Genomic DNA, 25,530 nt, shown 5'->3' with positions numbered 1-25,530 from the left:
AATCTCTCTAAATTACGTCATTCCAAAACTAATCCTTCTGGCATGATTCTTACATAAGGCCAATGATGCAGCTACGTCCATTCAGAATATTCAGAGCTGAGAACTGAAACTCAGATTAAATTAATCCAAAAGCGGGAATTCAAGATTTTGAACCAAAACTAAATCCTTCTGAATCGAGTTTTCACCGGGTTTTTTTCTTGCTAACCTGCTGGCACCTGTTGCTCCTTCCTTCCCTCGCTTCTGTCGCGTGCAAGATTGCTGTTCGCTGCTTTCTTACTTACTTCTTACTTACTTATTAGGCGGGTTTCTTATCCTGAAAAAGTAAAAAATCATTTACGCTATAAGGTAATTCTCCCGCTTTTCTAGCGTGCCTTCGTGGTGCCACGCTGGACCGGTATTCCAGAGGTCCGTGGTTTGATTCCCGGCGAAGGCGGTTGCTTCCAAAAAATACCCGATGTCTCTACAGTGGCGCCCGAACTAAAATGGTGTTGGGTAAGGATTCTCCACACACAGAATTTGGCGATTGGGTCCCCTAAAATCCCCAGTCGCCCTTTAAAAAGGGGGAGTATATAAGGTATTTCTCCTACTTTCCTGGCGTGCCTTCGTGGTGTAGTGGTTCTGCACCCTGGGCCGGTATTCTAGAGGTCCATCGTTCGATTCCCGGCGAAGGCGGTTGCTAATTTTTCATCTCTCCGGCCTCAAATTAACCTAATGTCTCTACAACACTTGAAGGAAATATTTGTTGCAAGCGTTGTGCACAAGCGTTATGCTAGTTCTTAAACTAGCGGAACAGCTTAGCTAAAACTGTTTCATTGTTAAACTGGCATCTGCATATCAAAATTTGATTATAGGTTCTGTTTAGTCTTATGATTTAATATTTTAAAACTTAAAAAACATTTTTGAACTTAAATGGTAAACTCTGGACGTATTAGACTGTAATCTGAACTTTTGCATTTCCCCCCTTTCCATTTCGATATGTCGATACTAATTCGCAAAAAGCAATGTGTTGTTTTCACATCAATAAATTCAAACGTAGCGGTTTCAAAGAATTGGGTTTCCTTTTACACACAGAGGGTGAAAAGTGTATGTGTATGTGTATGTGTATTTTAATTATGGCAAAGCACACTAGGGCTATCTGCCTAAGGGGAGGGATGCCTTCGTGGAGGACTTTCTAAAGGAAACTGGCTCGTATACACGTTACACATGGGGAAAACCACGAAAACACCCATGCAGCCAGCCCGTTCGCGGGATTCGAACCTCGGAATGAACTACCAGTGTTCAGCGACTTTACCACTCGGCCGCTAGTGGGTCAGAGGGTGAAAAGGTAGTATTTTACGCAAAAATAGAGGGCACACAAATAAACAAAAAAAGCAAAGTGGCAGTGAAAGTGAATGTCTGTTGACTTGCTATTGACCTGCAAGTAGTATCCGAAGACAGAAATCTACAGCGATATCCTATCATTTTGCTTTTATTCTTGTTCTTTTTCTGGGGGGGGGAGAGGGAAGCATTCTCCTCATACCTAGAAGGAAGATGTTTTTGTCATCAGCAAGAGAGTTTTATACCGAAGCAACTGTTGTTTAGTTGGCCGTCAAAACCTATAGAATATAAAGGCTGAAGGAAAAACAGAATATTTCTGTTAGCGAACCTTTCATCGCCCACGCCTTCGCCTCCTCAAATTGAAGAAAGCATAACTTGAATAACGTAACTGCGCCCTCTCTTAGCTCTAAAAAAGAAAAGAAAAAGGAAAAATAAAACATAACCACTCCAAAAACGAAAGAAAAAACAAACATAACCACCCGTCGTCAACTTTGCGATTGATCGGCAGCCCTCGCATAACTGGTGACGTCACAGTGACGTTTCACATTCGGCTTTCTTCGGATTCTCTCGGTAACCATATATGGGCAACACATTGCAACGATCTTAATACCGACTTTTTTTATTTGAGCTTAAAATAAAGCAATTTTTATAGTGCGCAAAATTTAATTGGATGTTAAAATCCCATTTTCAAATGATTTTGCAGACGATCTTCAGCTCTTCCAACGTGTGAACTGAATTCCTCAGTAGATTCGGGGCTCATTCGGCAAAAAATAAACCGATAGTCGCGATATTTCGTGTTGAATGAAAGCCAGGTACCTCGTTTCTGTTACGTCAGTATGACGTCACGCAGTCTAGAGTACGCATCGTTTAGATCCAGCTTTCCTATTGGCTACCCTTCAGCCACTACTCTCCAAATATGGAAAGCTGGTTTCTGAGATGTTCATTCATGAATTGAGGTGTATATAGTGTTTATCTCCAATAAGCCGCTGAAGTTCAGCTGATGATGTCGCTATGTCAAAATGAAGCGCGGGAAAATTTTCATAGACTGATACTGGAGTGAATTACTTCACATGACAGTTATATAATGAACTACAGAAACGTGTAGATGTTTATTAACTGCTTCAGATATCAAGAGTCAGTGAGAGGAATACAACAAATATGATGTTTGTGAAAGACAGAAATCCCCGAAAGATATAATTTTATGTTTCCTTTAAACATCGCTGTGCACAAAAAGGATACGAACACAAATAAGATTGCAGCAGGATTATTTGTGAGACATTTTAAGCTATTCCTCTGTTACGACCCGAAGGATAACTAGCATGATTATGGACGGTGTGGACACATTATCGCAAATAAGTTTTGATTCTCAACTGGCATTTCATTTTGATTTCATAAAGAGCGCTCTTTCAGCAGAAACGACGAGTGGTTCCCGTTCTAGCGGGGGGGCCGTCCCTTCCCAATCGGATCTCGAAAGCGAGAGGGGGGACGACCCCTCAATTACCTCTTTACTATCCCTTTTCATTGGTGATTTCAACCCCGATACTGACACAGGTAAGTTCATCAAAATACTTTCGATGTTTCAATATCGTGTTTTTTTATCGTGTTTAAATAAATATCGTGTTTTTTTTGTTTGTTTTGTTTTTTGTTATACGTATCCTTGTAAAGTTATAGCATATTTAAGAACTTCCACATTTTAAATGATTTTGGACAATTTGATCTTAGCATAACCACCTCCGAACTTTATTATTTTAAAAAAAAGATTAAATTCACTTGTTTCTGTCAATGGGAATCGGGTGACACATGACCTTTTACTTTAAATGTGAAAAGTCGCTCCCTCATTCAAGGCATGCTTTCTCTCTGCCCTCCGAAATCTTTTCCGTGCGTAAGATTTACTATCATACTTCGAAAATTTTCTCAGAAAATTAGTTTTGTTAAGACTTTTGTTTTCTTTTAAGTACGTCTAGTTATCTAAGGGAAACATAGAACAAGAGTTCAGATAAGAACTTAAATTTCACGTAAAGTAAATTTTGAAAAAGCTTGTACTTATTAGAAAAGTATTATGACTTAATCCTTTTTATAAAATATAATCAGAAATAAAGTTGATTTGAAACCTGAGCTCAGAGAGTATTATTTTAATTATATGTGTATTGTGTGAATTTTATGTTACTTATAATCTAATTTTTGTCTTAAAAACTTTATGCTCTACTTCAGAAGTAACAAAAATATATTCGTTATATGCTTGTTTGCTGTTTAAGGGCTAAGTAAATGAATTATTAGATATCAAATTTTATTAGTTTTTTCAGCTTTCTCAATGTATAGATCAATTTAATTTAAAGAGAAATTATTGGCAATTTTATGATTATCAACTGTAAATGCGAATTTAGTAGTATGATTATCAGCTGTAATGCGAAAAAACTAGTAAAGAGAAATTTATTATATTTTTACTGTAAAATGATCACTTTTTAAATATGAATTATGATTAACAAAAGTATTAATTTATTATAGATTATTTCAGAAAAATATCTGCATGTTTCTAAAACTGCCTTTTTTGAGTTTCGTATTGAGAGAAGCCATTTATTTGTGTTAGTATAAAAAGTTTTAAAATATAGAAGACTTAAATAAATTATTTAATCGGTTTTTACAAAAAGATGATAAAAGATCTGATTTTATGGCACTTTAAGAGTATCATTCGTTTTCTTCCACATAGCAAACACTGAATTTGAAGATAATATGCGATTAACATGATAATCAACCAAATTTATGATTCTTTTGATCGGGATAATTTAGTTATTTTTAAAGACAGAAACCATTGCCTAGAAGCTTCTGTGTAAACTAAGAACATTAAAAATACACAGCTGAGTTCGTAAATCCGTCGGTTAAAAAATTTAACGATTGAAGAACATCTACTCTCCAATACAAATGCTGCTTTTCTTCTGCTCTGACGTAAGTATTGTAAAGACGTAACAACCACGTAGGACAAGCTGCAGACGGAAATCACGATCTTCCGGCAGTTATCCGTATTTTTGCAACCAAAAAGAAGAAACAAATTTCATTTTCGACTGAACTTCGAATTCAGTCCTTATTTGAGAAAATTTTGCAATGTTTAGGTTGGGAATCCTCAAAGAATGCAAACGTCTGTCGAGACGTAATGTACAGTTTAAATTAGCAATGAGCTACAGGTTGGAGCCATTTTGGCTCTCAGGGGTGACAGCAACTGAGAGCCAGATGAGCGAAGCTATTAAAAGCCATAGAAAGCGCAAAGGAAGTAATTTCGCAGTTAGTTACGTAAATGTATTTTATAGTGAATTAAAAGGCGCGAAAATATATTTTCATACTTGCAATTGTGCAATGAATTCTTAAAACGTTTTAGTTTTACTTAGTTATCTGTATAGTTACCGGACGTGTAAACGTTTATGGCTAAAGTTAATATAATTTTATTTACGCCTTAACGGACACTTTTTAACAGTTTTTAACAGAGAAACATTCGTTAACATATCGCATCGAACAGGATTTAATCAATTTTTTAGAATTTCATGCAAGTGCTTGAGCGTTGGAGAGTCTTTACAGTTTTAAATCCAAATGTTTAGTATTTTCTTCTCGATATATCAATTCGATTATGGTAAGGATGAATATAGCATTGGCTGTGGCTCATTGTGATGATAAAATCCTTGGTTCATCTTTTGTCAGAGGGCAAATATTCACACGCTTACTATCGATCGGTGAAACAAATTTCTTACAATTTTAGTTTTCGAAGAAAGGAACCCCCAAATGTAAAACAAGTCTAATTGTTAGTCTTCTTGAAAGTTTTTTTTTTAAAAATTGCTAAGAGCGAAACCTGGAGCCTGAATACTGAACTTTAACAATAAAGTAACTCTTATATCACGCCTCATATATTCCAGTGGTGTGCAATAAATGCTCTTAATTTTTTAAATTAAATAATCATGTTTTGCACCCGAAAACTTTCAGTTCCTTTTTGCAACCAAGAACTACCTAATTTTGTTCCACTGCATTTATCGCTGTTGAAAATCAGGATCATTAAGCAGGTGTCAGATTCGCGTAGGCTGTAGTATTCAAATAACTACTTGACAAAATCTAGAAGTTTTGCTAGGGTAATGTAATTTCAAATAATTTAAATTATTCCTATTTCAGTTGTTTCTTTAAATTATAAAGTTTACGACTTTTAACATTTAATAGGAAAATCTGTTGTTTCAACAAACAAATAATTTGGGATTTTTTTAGTTTTCTTTATATAAGAATATAACGCTTGTGGACAGTTTATAGCGCACAATAAGAAAGAACGCTTAGCGTAAAACTGATTAATATTGTTGATTTATACAACAACTCATCGTCAATTTATAGCAAAGGATACATACAATTTTTCGGATCAAAAAACTATTGCGCATCATAAACGAAAATTTGCAATTTAATTTCATAAAAAAAAGGGAAGTAAAAACCTGAAAATTTTCGTGGTGGTAGAAAATGCGTATTTTTCAATAGCTAATGATAATTACAAAACTATCTATGATGCAAGCTGATTCAAAGCATTTTAGTTTTAAATAAAATTACTCATCAATTAAAAGCCTGGATACAATAAAATTACAATTAATCGATTTATAGCTCCTTCAAGAGATAAAAATATTTGAAAACTCTTTGATTATGCAGAAGTTTATATTTTCTATCATATTTCATATTTATCATATATTCATTTAGTATATATTTTTTCTCTATATATAATATTTCATCATAACGATAAAATTCTCTTATTTTTCAAAGCGTATATTAACTACCTAGCAATTAAATTTTAGTGATATAATGTATACAACCACTCATATAAAACTGATTATTATCGCAATAAATCACATCATTTCCTTTTTTTTTTTTTTTTTTTTTTTTTTTTTTTTTTTTTTAAATAGAAGTTTTTCTATACATTCAAATTTGGTATACCAGGAATTATTTTTCTAATGCTTGTACTACAGATGTAAAATAGTATTCTAATAAGCATTGAGGACTATCACAGCTTACTTTTCCTTTTATTGAACGATAATTGACAATTTAGCGTGTTTTGCATGAAGTCCTATACTAAAAAACTGCTGCTTAACTTCACTTGTTTGACTGATTAAACAAATTGCATGAGACTGTCATTAAAATTAAGTAAATAAGATTTGATAAAATATTTAGACTTCCAGCTTATTGAAAAAATGAAATATAAAAAAGCACCAACAGAAAAAGTGCTTAAAACATTTCATTATTTTTGATTAAAAATATGTACCAAAATAGTTTTTAACATAAATTTTCGTATAAATTTAAACAGTAAGTTACGTTTATCTTAGCATTGTTATGAGTTTTACAGATAAATAATTACTTGTTTGTTTACAAATAGGCAAGAAACAAATGCTTAATATTTTTTAATATAATGTTATTGTTATTTTTATTACGTATAACTGCCTCATTCTTGCGATTTTGAACACCTTTTTTATAACTTTGATATTTAATGTAAAATAAAATAAATGCTTTTTGAATAAATCAGATATTTTATAGAAATCAAAATTTACCAATATGTTGTTATTCCCATATTTGTTGTTTGTGCTTCAGGTTTTCATAACTATTTCCGAAGTAAAATTTATGCTATATTTAATAGCTGTAAATTTAATATAAATATAAAATACTGGGTAGCACTAAGCTAAAAATTTCAAGAAGTTAAACTCTAGAAAATATGTAGTTTATTAATTAATAGTTCCTGTCTTTTAAAGTATTGCTGTTACTACATTTAAGTACACTTTTTCATATCTAAGCTTGCTGCTTGAAAAATACTGTCATCCAGCTGTGTCGTTTTTGTATCGAAAAACACAAATCAAGTCAGATAATTTTAAGGGAGAGAAAAGAATAAAATTAAAAAATTTATATTTTTATACCAGACAAGGCCACATTTTTATTTTTACGTATTGCATTTCTCGGAAATTAAAAAATGTTTGGGTCTAAATTTTACGTTACCTTGTATAATTTCAGAAATATACCGTTTAATTAGTTTAATTTTTAAGTAAGATTATTTTAAAACGTCTCTTCCCCCCCCCCTCCGAGGAGAGCGCGTTAAAGGCGGTCTTTATTATTCTATAATATTATTAACCTTTCACTTCATTTATTTTTTATTTTATTAAAAATATCTATAAAAATATTTACTGACTTAAATTTTAGACGTACTAACCGTTTATTAATTTTATTCTTTTATTCCGCTTGAAGTTTATTTTATTTTACTTGTATTTTTTTTGGTTTCTTTAGTAGGTTTTTAAAGATTTTTTTAAAAATTATATTACACGCACACACATACACATATATATGTATAGTATTTTATGTGCGCAGTTAGAGAGATGGATGCAAAAAGCAGTAACTTTCAGATGTGGCCGTTTCAAAAACACAATTTTGTTCTATGGTAATCCACATCGGATCAAATTTGTAGACAGCGCAAAGATGTTAAGCACGGTGGAAACTAGGGAAAAGAATGACGTAGTTGTTTTGCAAAGAGTATTTATACTAAATATGATGCATATCTGCTAATTGCTAATCTTTCACTAGTTAATTTTTAGTTGTTATGTAACATGGAAAGACGTCGAATTTGGGAGAACAGAAATCTAGAATAGTCAATTCCGAAGTCGGCAATCGTTTCTTAAAGCAGCCGTCGTATTTTGTTATATCTTATATATTCCGCCCCCTTCAAAAGAAAAGTTGGGAGAGACTTTTAGGAGAAAAAAGCATTAATGTATTAGCAAAGCAAAAGAAAGTTTATCATATGAGGAAAGACATGAGGAAGCATCAAGGACATAGTCTGCAGGTTTTCCTATGACCTGTCATTGTTCACGATCTTTCTCATACATAGATTATGAAATGCTTAAACATATAATTTACAACTATTATAACAACAATATAATCTCTAAATAAAACTAAATAATAAATTAACACAAATATATATATTTTTTAAAGTCCTTAAGTTGTTAAAAGGTCCAATGTAAATTTTGTAAAGTCTGTTGACAAAAATAGTTCCACAAAGTAAATGTTTAAATGTTTTTCAAACTTTTTTGACGAAAATATTTTCATAAATTTGTCAACTTATCATGTGGAAACACACAATCATGCACAATTTATGATTAATCAATAATTAATTAATATAACAACATGATATGATGCAATAATAAATAACACAATAATACGTTGACGATTAATTGGCATGTCCTCTCCAACAAAATCAGCGTACCAGCTTTCTGATGGTTGGTGGATCCTTAAGTACAATATATATAAAAAAAACCTCCGTTCTTTAGGAAGAGGTAACTGGTTTTTGGCATTGTACAATTGTCAAAGTTTTTTTCTTAAAAAAATCTTTCTTATTAATTAATAAAATACAACATTATACATTATACTATAAAATTAAAACTATGATAGCATATGAGTGATTTGGAAATTGACGATGGCGAAATAGATGCGTAGGGAAAAAAATTTGGCAAGACATGGCCGGATTCAAGATAATTTTATTATTGAGGAAAACAATTTGCAATATTTGGTTCATATACGGACGGGCGTCTTATGCGCCCTGCATTTTTGTTAGTTTAACACATATTCATTAAACGAAGAAGGTAGCCGGAAAGCGTCTGACCAGGAGGAAAGCTTAAGCGAAAGTGTCACAGCAATTCAGAGCAAGAAGGAAGGAAGTCAAAAAGTTTCAGTTCCAGTTAAAAACGTTTTGGGTTATAATTTAGTGATCGGGCAAGAGGCATTTGTATTAAGTTTTACATAGGGTCACATGATTAATTTGAATGACGCAGTTTAGACTTATAGCGCTATTTTTAAGATAGAGAAAGGAAGTCCCTAAATTAAATAAAAAATAAAATAGGTTATAGCGAATTAAAATTAGAAGTCCAATCTGTAAAACGTTCTTGTTTCTGGAACACTCACATCACAATTTTTATACTTCAGGGAAAGATTTCCAAAAATGTTTACACACAATATCACAATTATAAAAATTTATATACCCATTAATTATTACGAATAACCATAAATCTTAAAATTTTACACAATATTAATTTTCACATTTATAAGTAATATTTTAGCATTTGTAATAGCATTATAGAAATTATGGTTTTTACTTCTACTATTGCATTTCACAGTTTTGTTATTTTACACAAACTGGAAGATCCTACAGCTTTCTTTTAGTACACACATATCCAACTATTTGGGCATGTCCACTTTAACGAACTCATGTATTGAATTGTCATGAGTGTTTAAGCGATGCTCGGCAGTTACTTGGAAAGGCCTTTGTTCTTTATATAAGGTAACTGGCTTTTGTGAACTGTACTACAACATTCCATTATATTAAAAAAATCCACACTCCACTATATGAAAAAATAAAATTCCTATTTAAAAAATTAAATAAAGTGCGAGCCTTCAAAGTTTGTGTTATATGAGGAGGGTAATAGGAAGGGTTATGCAGAGGTAAAATAGGCCTCTGTTTCTGAACCAGTACTTTCTCAATATACTTTATATTTAGCATACAATTATTGATAACTATAACATTCATTTATCATAGTTCCAAAGTTCGATACATTTTACTCTTAATTAAATTCTCATATAAATTTTATTACGATTATTCAGCTTCTCAAATTTTCGGTATTTCTATTTAATTTTAACAATATTTAATATTCTGCAATTTAATAATTGTGTCACTTATATTTCCTATATACATCATTTTCAAAATAATTAGAAAATTCTTAAAATTCAAATTTTTAAACAATAATCTTATTTACAAAATAATTAAAAAATTCTTATCTTTTTAACAAAATAATTCCAAAATTCTTAACATTAATTCAAAATTTTTGGCAAAACTTATACTTACTAATAACAATAAAATTTAATAATTATTTTAGTATTTGTAATAGCATTATAGAAATTATGGTTTTACTTCTACTATTACATTTCACAATTTTGTTATTTCACACAAAGTATAAAATCTTAGAATACTTATTCATTTTACTTTGATATATTCATAAAGCAGTGCTACCTTTTTTTAGATCCATTGAATTAAAATCAATATTCTAAGAAAACTTTATATTTTCAGGTTTCAAAATATAAACAATTATTAAGTGTTTTACAAGTTATTTATAATGATGCAGTTGGTTTGGTTTGGTTTATTTAATTATGGCAAAGCACACTAGGGCTATCTTCCTAAGGGGATGGATGCCTTCGTGGAGGACTTTCTAAGGAAAACTGGCTCGTATACACGTTCATACGGGGAAAACCACGAAAACGCTTATGCAGCCAGCCCGTTCGAGGGATTCGAACCTCGGGAAACTACCAGTGTTCAGCGACTTTAACGCTCCGCCATTGGTGGGCATGATGCAGATGGAGAGAAACTTAAAAAAATTGTTCTAGCACTAACATCAAAACACATTTTGTTTTCAATATCGTCACTTGATTTCCTCTGTGGAAACAACTTTGTACATTTAATTTGAAACCGAAGAAATTAGTCACACTTCGATACCACTTTGGATAACATTTCACTCTCCAAATAAGATAAGCACTCTCATACTTGTTGAAAGACACATTGCCTATAACGCTAATAAAAATTAATTTTCGTGCACCATACTTCGATGTTACAGTGACCTTGGCCTGATTCGGAATTCAGGTAGTGATGAACACTTTCTTTTTATTTTATCCATTATTTAAACGATGATAGATTTGTTGAATAAACTCTACTTTGAGAATTCTACGCTTTTAAGACAATCCTGGCAACTCGATGAGAGGATATAATTGATTTGGAAGCTTGGCAAAACAGACATGGCCGGATTCAAGATTTTATTATTGAGGACAGCAATACTGCATTCGCAATATTTGGTTCACATACGGACGAGCGTCTTATGCACCCTACATTTTCGTTAGCTCCGCACATATTCTTTGAAAAAAGAAGGTAGCCGCAAAACGTCTTGCCAGGAAGAAAGCTTAACCCTTTGCAGAACAGTGTGTCCGGTCCGGACACACCTAAAAATTTCCTTCTGTACGCACAGAAAAATTTAATGAAAAAGGATTTATAGGTTACTATAGGTTACTCTGAACCTTCTTTATTTATAGTAGATGGCAGCTTAACACAAACCAGTCCATATATTTTAGCCATGTTTAGTTATTTAAGACCCTCATTTTTCAAAGAAATCTTCCAGATTTTCTTAGGGTATAAAAGGAATTGTTTGAAAAGAAAGCTCTATGTTATTTTTTGGCTGTATGCTAATCTCCTTATTCTATATTAGTTTTAAATTTTTACCTTGAAATCTTGCTTAAAATCAGACGGCGAACCCTAGGTGTGCCCAGACCGGGCTCACCGATAATCTAGGACAACTGAGAGTCTGTATTCTTTGTTTCTCCGCATCTCATCGGTCAGTTCATTGACAACAATGCTCGTTTCAGCACTCTTTTCGAAGCTCTATTCAATCAGAGCGCCCACTTTGGGCACACCCACAGAATTAAAACGATAAGTCTATCTTCACAAAATTTTACTAGTGTACTCTTCTAGGCCTAATTAGACTGCCTACCATTTTTTTAAAATCAAAACTCCAACTTTTAAAGGTAGCGTGCCGGAAAGGGTTAACCGAAAGTGTCGCAGCAATTCAGAGGAAGGAAGGAGGGATTCAAAAAGTTTCAGTTCGAGTTAAAAACGTTTTGGTTTACAATTTAGAGATTGGTCAAGAGGTATCTGCATTAGGCGTTACGTAGAATCGCACGATTAAATTGAATGACGCAGTTTAGACTTATGGCGCTATCTTTAATATAGAGAGAGAGGAAATCCCCAAATTAAATAAGAAATAAAAGAGCTTATAGCCAATTAAAACTAGAAGTTTGCTTTCATATTTTTTAGCTTACACATAGTCGACAGGATATGAATCATTTGGGACTTGGCGGTGGCGTAATAGATACGTAACGAAGAAACGTGGTAGCCCAGACATAGCCGGATTCAAGATAATTTTATTATTGAGGATTTTGGATTGATATTTGGTTCACATTTGAACGGACGTATTATGCGCCCTACATTTTTGTTAACTTAGCACATGTTGAGTCAACAAATAAGGTAGCCGCAAAGCGTCTGGCCAGGAGAAAAGCTTAAGCGAAAGTGTTGCAACAATTCAGAGGAAGAAGGAAGGAAGTCAAAATGTTTCAGTCCGAGTTAAAATAGTTTGGATTTACAATTTAGTGATTGGTCAAGAGGTATCTGCATTAAGCGTTACGTAGGCTCGCATGATTAATTTAAATGAAGCAGTTTAGACATGTCGCTCTCTTTTTAAGATAGAGAGAGGAAGTCCCTCAAATTAAATAAAAGAGGTTATAGCCAATTGAAATAGGAAGTTTGCTTTCATAATTTTTATTTTACACACACACTCATATATATATATATGTAAAGAAATTTTTTAAAAAACTGAATGGTTTATAAATTTTCTTTTTCAAAGTTTGAATTTCTTTTTTTCATGATTTAAATTTCAGTACCTTTAAAAATTTTTTTCGGAATTAAATTTCTTACTTCTGGGTAACTTCATTTTGATACATTCTTCTTAATTTATATTATCAGGGTCAATGTTCCTTCTTACCTTCTTCGGGAACATACAAGGACCTGACTCGGAACAGAGAGCTTACTAAAGCTATGTTCACTAATTTGTGGTAAGTAGACAGGATACAGACGAAGGGTATACAAAACCCTTTATTTTTCTCTATGTACAATAACTTCCGTACTTCGGAATACACCGACCCGCTACTCGGGGTCTAGCGTAAAAGTATAAAAATAAAACTAAACTCTAATTTAACTTTAGAATAATAAACGTGGAAGATTGGCCTTATATTAACAGGAAGGCGTATGTAGTACAGATAACTGAGAACACTACAATACGTTTAAAAGTTATCAAGAGGATTAAAACCTCTGGCCTGGAAGGCAACAAGCAACTGCGTAACTTCTAAGGTAAGCGGCCTGCTTCGAACTCACTGCTTCCTCTCTCTCGCTTGGCAAAAGGCCACAACTTAAATACTTGGCGTTCGCCAGACAAACTTTGCATAAAAACCTTAACGCTTATAATTCTGGCCGAAAGTAGAAAATAAGAAGTGATAGTAAAGATTTAAAATAAAATAAATGTTAGTAAAACTTAAGATCCTTACATACTTCCCGCCAGAGTTAATTAGTTTGAAACTGAGGTCTAAAACGACCTTGTTGAAAACTTTTAGCTCTAGAATCTAACGCGAGGCCAATCTTTTACAAACATACTTCGCTAGAAACTAGAAATTTAAAAGAAAGAAATTTGTTTTTTTTTTTTACAATAGCAGCTCCCAGGATATACAAAAATTTTTTTTCATCTGTACTGCATCTAAACAGGAGCTTTTATTCAATTCTGGTTCCTTCCAGAGATCTGGAAGGAAAACTAGTTTAATGAAATGTTACACAATGAAATGGCAAGTAACATATACAATTATATTTCTCTTAACAATCTTATTTCATTCATGACTATTTTAATTATCTCTCCCCGTGCTCTCTGACATGTGTTGTAAAAGAACACCAAACACGAATGTGTTTCTGTCTACGTGTTCCACACTTCCTCCTACAATCAAAATACTAACGTGTTAAAATTCAACATAACAAGACCTCTTAACACACCCTAATTTCAACTCTAAACCCTGAGGTACTATTCTGAAAGTGTCTAACTCTAAAGTGTAGCGTCAGAGAGCCTAACTACATCATTCAACCTTTAACACATATTCGCCATGCTTTAGTCTTTTTACAGTCACACGAATAAAAAAATTTTAACATTACTTTCACTTTTACCATATCACGGTATTTCTTAACATTTAAAATAACAGTTCACATTGTATATAAGAACATATTAACATGCCGTTAATTTTACACATTTGGAAACATACATTAGTAGTACATTGTTAACTTCTATTCTTTTCAAAGCAAGTGCCAATTTTTTCTACATTGAAATAATACACTTCAAAAAGTCTTTCAGACTAAAACTTCTTTCTTGCTAGAATGTTTTAAATAAAATTTATACAATAACTTTTACAATATTTAAGTCTTTACACAACGCTATTATACATCAACTTTTAATTTTACGCGCGAGTAATTGAAAAACATAATACCAAAATCGGTAAGAACTCATTTCTCGCCCTTTTGGCGATAAAGGTAGACCTCGCATGAGGTAAAACTTCTTGAAATCTGCCACTTGCAGTAAGAATGAAAGATTAACTTAAGTTTGCAAAGTAACATAAAATTTTACTTATCTTTGTGATATTCGGACATCCTTTTCTGGGCCCAGTCTTTAAAGGTATTGCAGATAGTTGTGTGATTTATCCTCCTTCTTGTACGGGCTCGCCCTTCAGTGCTTTCCTCTGGAAGCTTCCTTTTTTCACCAGTTCGGCCACCCTTGAATACCTTCTTTTTCTCCTCTGCTTGTGGTCTTGGCCGTTTGATGGCAGCTGGTCTTGGCGGAACCGGGAAACTTCTGTCGTGTTCCTGCTTGGACCTCGCTGTTGGCCGTTCAAATTTTCCTTGTAACTTTTCCTCCGCCACTGATGGCCCTTCCGCAGTTCGGCTACATTTACTGCGGGGAGTCCTGTCGGATGAGTCGATCTTCCGTTTTAGAGCCGGGTTATAGTTGCCGTCATTTCTCCTGGTTCTCTTCACATACGTCGTCCTTCTCCCTTCTTCATTCTGGGGGTGTTCGTGAACTCTCTTTTCTGGACGGTGGAATGGCTTCTTTTTCTTGCTACCTTCAATTTTTCCGCGGGGCAATTTTCTTTTCACTTGCTTCTGCCTCTTATTGGCTTGCCCTTGTACTTGTCGTTTTTCCACCTCTAAAGCTTGTGCCTGCGGTGTCTGCCGTGCCGGATCCTGCAAAAGATCTGAAAATATTTGCCTTTTATTACGATCGAAGTAGGGCTTGATTTGATCAATGTTTGCGGAACAGGTTTCACCATTTCTGGCTTTTAACACTACTACAGCGTGAGTTATTTTTTCTATAACATATGGTCCTTCAAATCGTGGAAAAAATTTGGCAGTTTTATCTTCTGGTGCAGAAGAAAGTGAATGCTTAATTTTTAAAACTTCATCCCCTACTTTATAAGTTACTCCCCGTCGTTTCAAATCATAATAGAGCTTCTGTTTTCTTTGTGCTACTTCCGTATTCTTTTTTGCTTCTTTTATTAGTTTTTCTATATCTATATTTTAAATTTCTATATTTTAAATTCTGGGGCTCTTTGTTGCACATAAAATAATTTATCTAACGGTGTTATAATCTTTCTGCCTAGAAATAACTCAGCAGGAGTTTTGCCCGTTGTATCATGTTTTGCGGTCCTAAGGGCGAAAGCAAATTCATTGACATAGTTATCCCAGCTTTTATGAAAATTTTTAACATAACTACGGATAATTTTCACTATATTTCTATTGACCCGTTCCGCTATATTTGATTGCGGCCGATACGGGACCATTTTTAAATGACGTATGCCCAGTTTTGGCACATGTCTTCAAATATATTACTTACAAATTGAGGACCATTATCCGATATAACTTTTAGGGGCGCCCCGTATTTTAAAATATACTTATTTAAAATAGAATCAGTAACTAATTTCGCGGAGGCTGGTTTTAAGGGAACAATTTCGGTCCATTTACTAAAATGATCAACCATAACAAGGAGATAGCGACTTTTATTTAACTGACTTTTTGGGAAAGGGCCCAATAAATCGATGCCAATTATTTCATTTGGAAATTCGGATTTAATACTATTTAGAAACCCGGCCGGGCGGAAATTAATATAATTAACTGCTTGACATGTTGGGCAGGACTGGACATACGCCCTTGTTAACTTTTGCAGTTCAGGAAAGTAGACTGCCTCGCGTACGCGTTGGATAGTTTTTCGAATGCCAGCATGAGAAACTAAAGGGCTGTCATGGAGCTCCTGCAGGATATTTAATCTAAGACTAGCTGGGATAACAGGTCGAAATTCGTTGTTGGAATTCGTAGTTTTTGTATAGAATAATAGACCATCTATTAGTTCGTAATGGGCCGCCCTATTTCTTATCGCCACTATATCTTGGTGGCTAAAATTTTCAGGATCCTTCAAATACTCATAAATGCTTCCAAACTCAGGATCCTTACCCAGTTCAGTTATTACAGTTTCTCGGGAATTTATTGTACATGCTGTGAGCATTGCCACCTTTACGGTATTCCCTTGTTCATCTATTTTAATTCTTGATAGGGCATCTGCTACGATATTTTCCTTTCCGGGGGTATGCTTGATTACCAGATTATATTCTTGCAGCTTGAGTGCCCATCTTATTAACCTGGGGGGTAAATGTTTCCCTGAGTACAATCTAGTTACCGCCGCATGATCAGAGTACACTGTTATCAGCGCCTTTCCAAAATAGACTGGGAACTTTTGCACTGCTAACAGAACTGCAAGTGCCTCTCTCTCGGTCGCGGAATAGTTTCTTTGTGTTTGATTTAAAGTTCGGCTAAAAAATGCCACGGGCTGCTGATTTTGCGAAAGTACCGCTCCTACCGCATAATCCGAAGCATCCGCTGAAAATTCTAAATTCTCATCCTTTTCAGGAAATTTCAACACAGGGGCTTGCGTTAATGCTTGTTTTAATTTTTCGAAAGCACTATTGGCTTCGGCCGTCCACGAGAATCTTGCCTTTTTCCTTTTTAATTTTAACAATGGCTCAGCAATAGCTGCAAAATTTTTTATAAAGGACCTATAATATGAACAAAATCCTAGAAAAGAAGAGAGCTTCTTTGCCGTGTTTGCAGTCGGATACTTTTGTACAGCGATTATTTTTGATTCATCTGTCTCGATCCCTTTTTGAGATATTTTGTAACCTAAATATTTTAATTCAGGGGCTGCAAATTTGCACTTTCCGACATTAACTTTTAGACCGGCCTCATTTAATAAAGAAAACACCTGTCTTAAATCCTGTACATGTTGTTCGAGATTATCACTAGTAATAATGATATCGTCTACATAGATAAATGTGGACTTTCCAAGAACAGGTCTTAACACAATGTCCATGCATCGCTGAAATGTTGCCGGGGCCCCTGAAAGGCCAAACGGCATACGCAAAAATGCATAAGTGCCAGACTTGGTTATAAAAGCAGTCTTAGGCACGTCCTCAGGCCTCACCCCTATTTGAAAATAACCAGTCGTTAAGTCTAAAGTCGTCATAAATTTGTTGATTTTATGTTCCTTAGAATTTCTTCTATAATCGGTAACGGATATACCGGATATTTAGTTATGGAGTTTAATTTACGGTAATCAATAGCGAATCTCCATCTTATTGGATGCGTCAAAGGATAGTCATTATTTTTCTTACGTAAAACCACCGAGCTAGCATAACTACTTGAGATGGGCGTTATGATCTTTTTACGTAGCATATCGGTAATATGCCATTCTATAATTTTTTCCTTATTCTTATCATAGCGGTATGGTTTTTGACGAACTGGCATTGCATCTCCGGTGTCAATACTATGGTTAGTAACCTGAGTAAATCCTGGAATATCACTAAATAACGAGGCAAATTCACTTACCACTTGTCGGATTCTTCCTTGCTCGTCATTAGGGAGGTGGTCAAGTTTTAACATCGGCGGTTCAGCGTTTTCTGTACGAACTGGTTTCATTGTCAGCTTAAGGGACGCTTCATTAAAATCCAGCGTAGCTTGTGCTTCTGAAAGAAAATCTATTCCTAAAATTAAATGTGCTTGCAGATTCTTTACTATAAAAAACATCACCTTTACTTGTTCGTCCTTGATACGGATATACAAAGGTACTTTACCTATGCACTTACATTTTTCTCCTTGCGCCGCTAACACTGTCGTATTATCCGAATTATATATGCGGTATTTGCGAAAATACTTCCTAAAAAATTCTTCTGCCACACAGGAACACTGCGCGCCGGTATCCAGGAGTGCGGTGGCTGGGATATTATTCACCAACACTTCAATCTTCGGAAGAGTCGAATTTTTCACCATTACTGTATTTAACTTGTAGGAAGAGGGGTTTTCGTGACCTTCGGATTTCCGCACCCTCTCGTCAGCAGAAATCCGTTTTAGTTTAAATTATTTTTCATTTCCGTGCTTTCCTTCTTTTTCCCCTGGCCTTGAGACTTTTTTCCTGGATTGCTATTGAACTGTCGACGTTCGCCGGCTGTTTTTGAATGCTCGGGTTTCCTTGCCCACTGATTAGCTTTTTCTCCGTAGCCGTGTACTTGAGTTTGCTGTAGTCTTGGCGTACCAAATTGGTTTCGCTGTTGATATTGGCGTCTTCTTTCGACGTCCGCCGTTCTTCTACTTTCAAACTGGATTGCTAGCTCAAATAACTTTTCCAGTGTAGTCGGATTTCTCAATTCAATAAAGTCTTGCACTTGGGGCAGTAACCTCGGCAAAATCACTTGAATTATTTCAGGATCCGGACGGTTTCCATACAAGAGCTTGAAAACGTGAATTTTTCTTAAAATAAAGCTCGAGAGGTTTTCGATTCTTTGTTGATATATACTGAAAAGTTCCGTTTCTAATTTCGCACGATCCCTTACAACAGGGAAGGCTTTTAGTAGGGCAGTCTTGAAATTTTCCTAAGTATAGGTATTCCTAGGTTTCCTAAGTATAGGTGGGACTTCCTGCTTGACCCAAGAGACTTCTGCCTATACATTTGAACCAGTTAAGCGCTTGGCCCCTCAATGCGCTGGTAGCTAAGGTAACTTTTTGAAACTCGAGCCCGGGGTAGAGCATGAAGTGGTCATCCAATTTTTCCAAAAAACTGGTTACCGGTGAGTTTCCCTTAAATGTTGCTTCTGGTTTCATCGAAGCGCGCATGGTCTGGACGATGTAACCAAATCCTTCCAGGGTGACAGCTGGCATTTCTGGATTCTGAGCCGTTTCTGCAGGCAGTACAGATTCTTCTTGAAACTCGGCCATGTTTATTCTTCTTCGTTGGGCGCCACTATCAGGGTCAATGTTCCTTCTTACCTTCTTCGGGAACATACAAGGACCTGACTCGGAACAGAGAGCTTACTAAAGCTATGTTCACTAATTTGTGGTAAGTAGACAGGATACAGACGAAGTGTATACAAAAACCTTTATTTTTGTCTATGTACAATAACTTCCGTACTTCGGAATACACCGACCCGCTACTCGGGGTCTAGCGTAAAAGTATAAAAATAAAACTAAACTCTAATTTAACTTTAGAATAATAAACGTGGAAGATTGGCCTTATATTAACAGGAAGGCGTATGTAGTACAGATAACTGAGAACACTACAATACGTTTAAAAGTTATCAAGAAGATTAAAACCTCTGGCCTGGAAGGCAACAAGCAACTGCGTAACTTCTAAGGTAAGCGGCCTGCTTCGAACTCACTGCTTCCTCTCTCTCGCTTGGCAAAAGGCCACAACTTAAATACTTGGCGTTCGCCAGACAAACTTTGCATAAAAACCTTAACGCTTATAATTCTGGCCGGAAGTAGAAAATAAGAATTGATAGTAAAGATTTAAAATAAAATAAACGTTAGTAAAACTTAAGATCCTTACAATATTAGGAGATAATATAATCAATATTTCTTTAGCAAATAAATTATTATTATCTTACTTTGCAGCTGTTGCGCAAGTATTAAATTTTTTTTTCGATTTCAATGAATTTCAGTTCATTCAATACTTTATATATATATATATGTGTGTGTGTATTAGATTAGGTAGAGGTAGATGTAATGGATTAGAGGGGTTCATTCCATGAATAGCATGATGGCATTTGCAGACAGAAATAGCCGTAGATACAAAACATAATTCTACTTATGGACAACTAATTCCTGAGACACATATTCTTACTCACATATTGTTGTGAGCGCAGTCTGCACCTATCTTCATAATACATTCTCTGAAATTTAGAACTTAAGGCATACAGTGGACGGCAGAGAAAGAAGTAAACAAGCAAAGCAAAAGAATGACTACGAATTCAGCAGAGCCGCGGGAGAGTGTTAAAAGTTTCGGTTATAATCTTACATATTCCCCTTTCGAAAAAGCATTAAAGCATTAGCAAGTGAAGGAAAACATTCTGTACAATATACAATTCAGTGACTAAAGTGCGAAAGAAAATGATTTTCCTCAAGGACATAGCCTTTAGGGTTTCAGCAGCCCTCCCCCGTCATTTTTTTCCTCAACTCTCTCATATATTAAACATACAAAATAGCACATAAAAATGTAATTTAGAAGTGGTACAAAAACCTAATATTATGTAGTAATACAAATTAAATGTATAGGCCAATTAAAGAGTTTGTTTAGTTTGTTTTCTCTACAAATATAAATTTTTAAATTTCTTCAAATTTTCTCTCCAAATATCATAAAGACTGTCCTAAATTTGGAGTCATACATTTTTCAAGGAATAATTGTAAAAGTCTACAGTATTTGAAAATCCTTGTTTGAATATCATAATGTACTCTTTACAGTGCTTTTCTTGAAAGTCTTTTGTAAAACTGTTGTATTCAATATGAAACCAAAAAACTTCTTTTGCATATCCATGAAATTCTATTGAAAATAGTTATTTAGTCATTATAAAAAACAATACGCACTTTTTTGTTGTAAAGCAATGTAAAATTGGCTGTGGAAATTAATAAACTCATAGAAGTAACGAAATACAACATAATAAGCTTTGATATTGACTGGGCAGGTCCTCTATAAGTACTTCCTGATGGCTGTGGGATGCTCAAATACAATAGTAAATAAAATACTCCGTTCATTATATAAGGTAACATTCTATGAATATATCAAAGTTAATAATTATGAATAAAACTGAGACAAACAGCTGGTATATTCAAGCTAGATCTTACAAATTTAATGTATTTAGTGCGATATTATTTATTATTGAGAGGCATGTCAATGTTGAAAATCACATCTTAGCACATTAAAAATTTTAAAGTAATTTCTGCAAGATGAGCAGACCCAATATTTTGCTTCCTATTTATAATTTGTGTGTAGTTCACATTATAATATATTCTGCTAATGACTTACAGCTAAAGGTATCTCACGTTTAAAAGCTTTCTCTAATTATTTCCGTAAGTAAATCGCCCACCAGCGGCCGAGCGGTAAAATCGCTGAACACTGGTAGTTCGATCCGAGGTTCGAATCCCGCGAACGGGCATGGCTGCATGGGCGTTTTCCCCGTGTGTAACGTGTATACGAGCCAGTTTCCCTTAGAAAGTCCTCCACGAAGGCATCCCTCCTCTTAGGCAGATAGCCCTCGAGGCTTTGCCATAATCTCACACACACATTCCGTATGTAAAATCATCTGTGTTCTAAGCTGTAATATTTTTAACAATTTTACATGATTTCACAAATATGCTATTTGAAGGACCCAGTTTCGACATACAGAGGACGAGTTTTATGTACTGTGTCCACATCTTCATGATTTTTCATCACAGTAATCCTGTTCAATTAATATCAGTAAAAACAGCAGAAAGTTAAAAGGATTGCTCGAACCTGGCACCAGAGAAGATTCATATTTACACACCACAGCAACTCTAAATGTCGGGTATTGTTGATGGCATAAAGAAAGAACAAAATAGTCGCTTTGTTATACGAAAGCTTAAAATTATACTCTGCATTATGCGAGCAAGGATTCCTGTGTCTAAATAGTGGAATCAAACGAAAATTTCTCTGTAAATAAACTGTCGATTGGATTGCTGATTTTTTTTTATTGTTACTATGAAGACGTAAACTGCTGGTCTAGGGATCTGATCTTGCAAAAAGTTTAGAGCTAAGAATAGGAGGTATGGATAATTAAAAAAAAAAAAAAAAGTCAGTTTTGTGTATCATTTGGAACGACATAAAATGCGTTGTTCTGTTTAATGCGCCTATGTAAAGCAGAAAATATTTTCATTTCATCCAACGATTAACTTAAAAAAAGAAAAAAAAAAAAAAAAAAAAAAAAAAAAAAAAACGAGAATTATCAAAAACAAAAGGCTGAATTCATAAACTTTATTTTCCGGCTAATATAGAGTCTTACGCGTATGTTTAGGGAAATACTTGTTATATAGAATTCTGAGTAAAAATGCTATAGTAAAATCGTTTAAAGAATTCAGGAAAAACTTTGTAAAGAATTTATAGTAAATATGGTGCAGAGCATCTCTGTACTGCACTAATTATTAAGATTTAAGAAATTATACAAGTTAAACAGCTTTCATATTATTTTACAACATTTTAAATATTTTATTAAATGTTGTGATGTAGCCGTTCCTCAATAGACACAAATGCCGGCTAGCTTTAAAAGGATTTATTAACAGAGCACACAGGAACGGTTACAAACAAAAGAAATATATATAAAAATGAAACATAAACGAAATGGAACATCAAACATTGAGAATAACATAACATAGTAAGCTATCATCATGGCGGCTGGAGGTCGACTGACGTTTTTTCATATCGCCACGAGATGGCGTTTAAATAAAATAGTTCGGTTACAGTTCATGAGTTCATGGCGTGAATAAAATAGTTCAATTACACTTAAATAGGTCTGTTACAATGTTTATTTCAATAAAACTTAGGTCTCTTCTCGATGTAGTGCGAAGATTTCGCATAGTTTAATAAAAACAGCAAAGCCAGTACACAAATTAAAAATCTTTCTTTTGAAAGATAAATTATATAAATAATGTACGCGTGCTTGATTAATACATTTTACTGAGGAAAATGTCAGTGCAATAGCCTCAATTACTTTTATCATTTTGATTCTCCAAGTGGGAAACACATTTCTTGACTTCAAAATTATGATACGGCAGTTGCCCAATTTCATAAAATTTGTTGAAACAAGATTTTTATTTTAAGAAGATTTTATTTGTAAGAAACAGACTGAAAAAGAATTTACCTCATTTGGTATTCCTACGCATTGATAGAAAGTAAACCATGCTTTCATTTTTTCTGCTTTATTGACAGCACTACAAGATCAATATTTGCATTCTAGAATGAAGCGACTGAATTGAGCACTGCTGTGATTCTAAAGCAGAGCAAAGTACCGAGAAATGTAAATATAAACCTTAAATTATAGCAAAAAGGAATTATTGAATATGCCTAATATTTATTTTTCACATTTTAAACTTTACATACATTTTAAACATACATTTTTTTACTTTACATAGATTTCCGTCTGATTAATGCGTTTGTACACATAAAGTGCCCATTACAGAAAAATACTGACGAAAAGTAATATAAAAAGTCAAAAGTTGAATATCCTGATATAAGAGAGGCACAATAAAACCAGATAATAAAAGATATAATACACAGAGAAACAAAATACAAAACAACATCATTCCACTATATAGACCTCAATAGTTTTTTCAAAATGGTAAAAAAATGTCATTTTGGATACTGACAAAAATTTTCTGAAATCGAAAACTGATTTGTAAACATAGAACTGAAGTTATCATGATACTATTATCAGTTTTACTTTGATTTCAACAGGATTTTGTATGTAAGAAAACAAGCTGCAACGAAATTTATCCCTTATTTGGCATTCCTACACAACCATTATAATTAAACAATATTTTCATTTTCTCTGCTGCCCACCAGCGACCGAGCGGTAAAATCGCTGAACACTGATAGTTCGGTCCGAGGTTCGAATCCCGCGAACGGGCTGGCTGCATGGGTGTTTTCGTGGTTTTCCCCATGTGTAACGTGTATACGAGCCAGTTTCCCTTAGAAAGTCCTCCACGAAGGCATCCTTCCTCTTAGGCAGATAGCCCTCGAGGCTTTGCCATAATCACACACACACACACACACACTTACATTTTCTCTGCTTTGATTGACCCTACTACGAGATCAATATTTGCACTCCAGAAAGAAGCTGCTGAACTGGCTACTTCTGTGATTCTAAAGCAAAGTACCGAGAAATGCTGATGATGTAGATATAAACAGTTCTAGCCAAAATGAATCATTGGATATGTCTAATATTTGTTTTTGAAATTTTAAACAGATTTTTACTTTTACACAGATTATCTAATTGCTAATTTAAAATTTTAAATCAGGGTTGCTTGATTAAAATGCAAAGCGAAACAGTAAAAGAGTAAAAAGCTCAGAAAAAGTCAAATTTAAATATAATTTTTATATAGTCACATAAAAAACTAGAGATTTAAGGCATTATCGTCAAATGTCGAAAACGGCAAAGAAATGGAACAGGTAGCATAGAGCTTGTCAAAATACGAGACTTTCATTGCTTCTTATGATGATACGAAATTCTTGTAGCCATTCTCTGAAAACAGTTGTTCAGCTCAGATATGCATAGTACTATCAAAAAGATTTAAATAAGTTTGTTTATGCTTTTCTCCTAACAGAAATAAGAGAAAAGAGAATAAGCGTTTGGCTAGAAATTTTGAATTTGGTATTTTTCGCAAACGAGGAGAAACGTATATTTCGCTCTTGATTGTATGATTATGAATCCTATTGAGAAGCAGAGGTTAAAGACATACTCAATTCTAAATTTTGATTTTACTACTATTATTGCTTGGAAGACGAAGCTTTTTGGAAACTGAAAAGTTGCAAAGTGTTTCATTTTGAAAGTAGAAATATTTCCACATGCAGCTGACCTGCACTTCTATGGCAGGTTATAAAAATATACATGCGACTTTCTCCTAAATGATTTAGCTGTAAAAAAACAGAATAAAGCTGAATAAATTTTCTTATGCCAGCCAAGATGAAAAACTTTCCAACTTCTAGAATTCTGCTTAAAAAGAGCAAATAAACAATTGGACTATGTTTCCTTTAGCATTTTGAAATACAGGTACTCCTTTTATTACACAGTTTCCTGTAATACTGCTTCGCTCTTACACGATAAGGAAATTGTGGAAACCCTTAGCACGACAACACGGTTTCATTCTAGTACGTTAATAAATATGCGTAAACCCTCTCATAATACTTTACATATGTACATATTTCGATAACACGATTTTTATTCCAAATATTTACGAAATACTATGTCATTGTGGATAGTACAAAATAACAACCTATTTTATCTACATATACAAAAGTAAAATAAATTACGTGGATACCCACTGTCAAGTTCTTTCATTTTCTCAGGCTTATTTTCAATATTCTCTTCCCTCCGAGATTATTTATAGATGTAGGTGGTCATTCATATTTGCACCACGTGGGTTCAACCTATTAGCTCCTTGGTAGACAT

The 25,530-nt window shown here is 34.0% G+C and overlaps 1 protein-coding gene across 1 annotated transcript in view; it reads left to right on the top strand.

Annotated features, from left to right (window-relative positions):
- The first annotated feature begins 2,255 nt into the window (after positions 1–2,255).
- Positions 2,256–25,530, top strand: part of LOC118195083 (uncharacterized) — an 82,500-nt gene continuing 59,225 nt past the window's right edge. The window contains exon 1 of the mRNA XM_035366317.2: positions 2,256–2,868. Within this exon, the coding sequence (XP_035222208.2) occupies positions 2,637–2,868 (232 nt within the window). The 5' untranslated portion in view covers positions 2,256–2,636. The remainder of the gene's footprint in view (positions 2,869–25,530) is intronic.

Source organism: Stegodyphus dumicola, chromosome X2, assembly GCF_044657685.1.
Source record: "Stegodyphus dumicola isolate Sdum_Otavi_A_Nest chromosome X2, ASM4465768v1".
Classification (NCBI taxonomy): domain Eukaryota; kingdom Metazoa; phylum Arthropoda; class Arachnida; order Araneae; family Eresidae; genus Stegodyphus; species Stegodyphus dumicola.
This window is presented reverse-complemented; position numbering and strand designations above follow the sequence as displayed.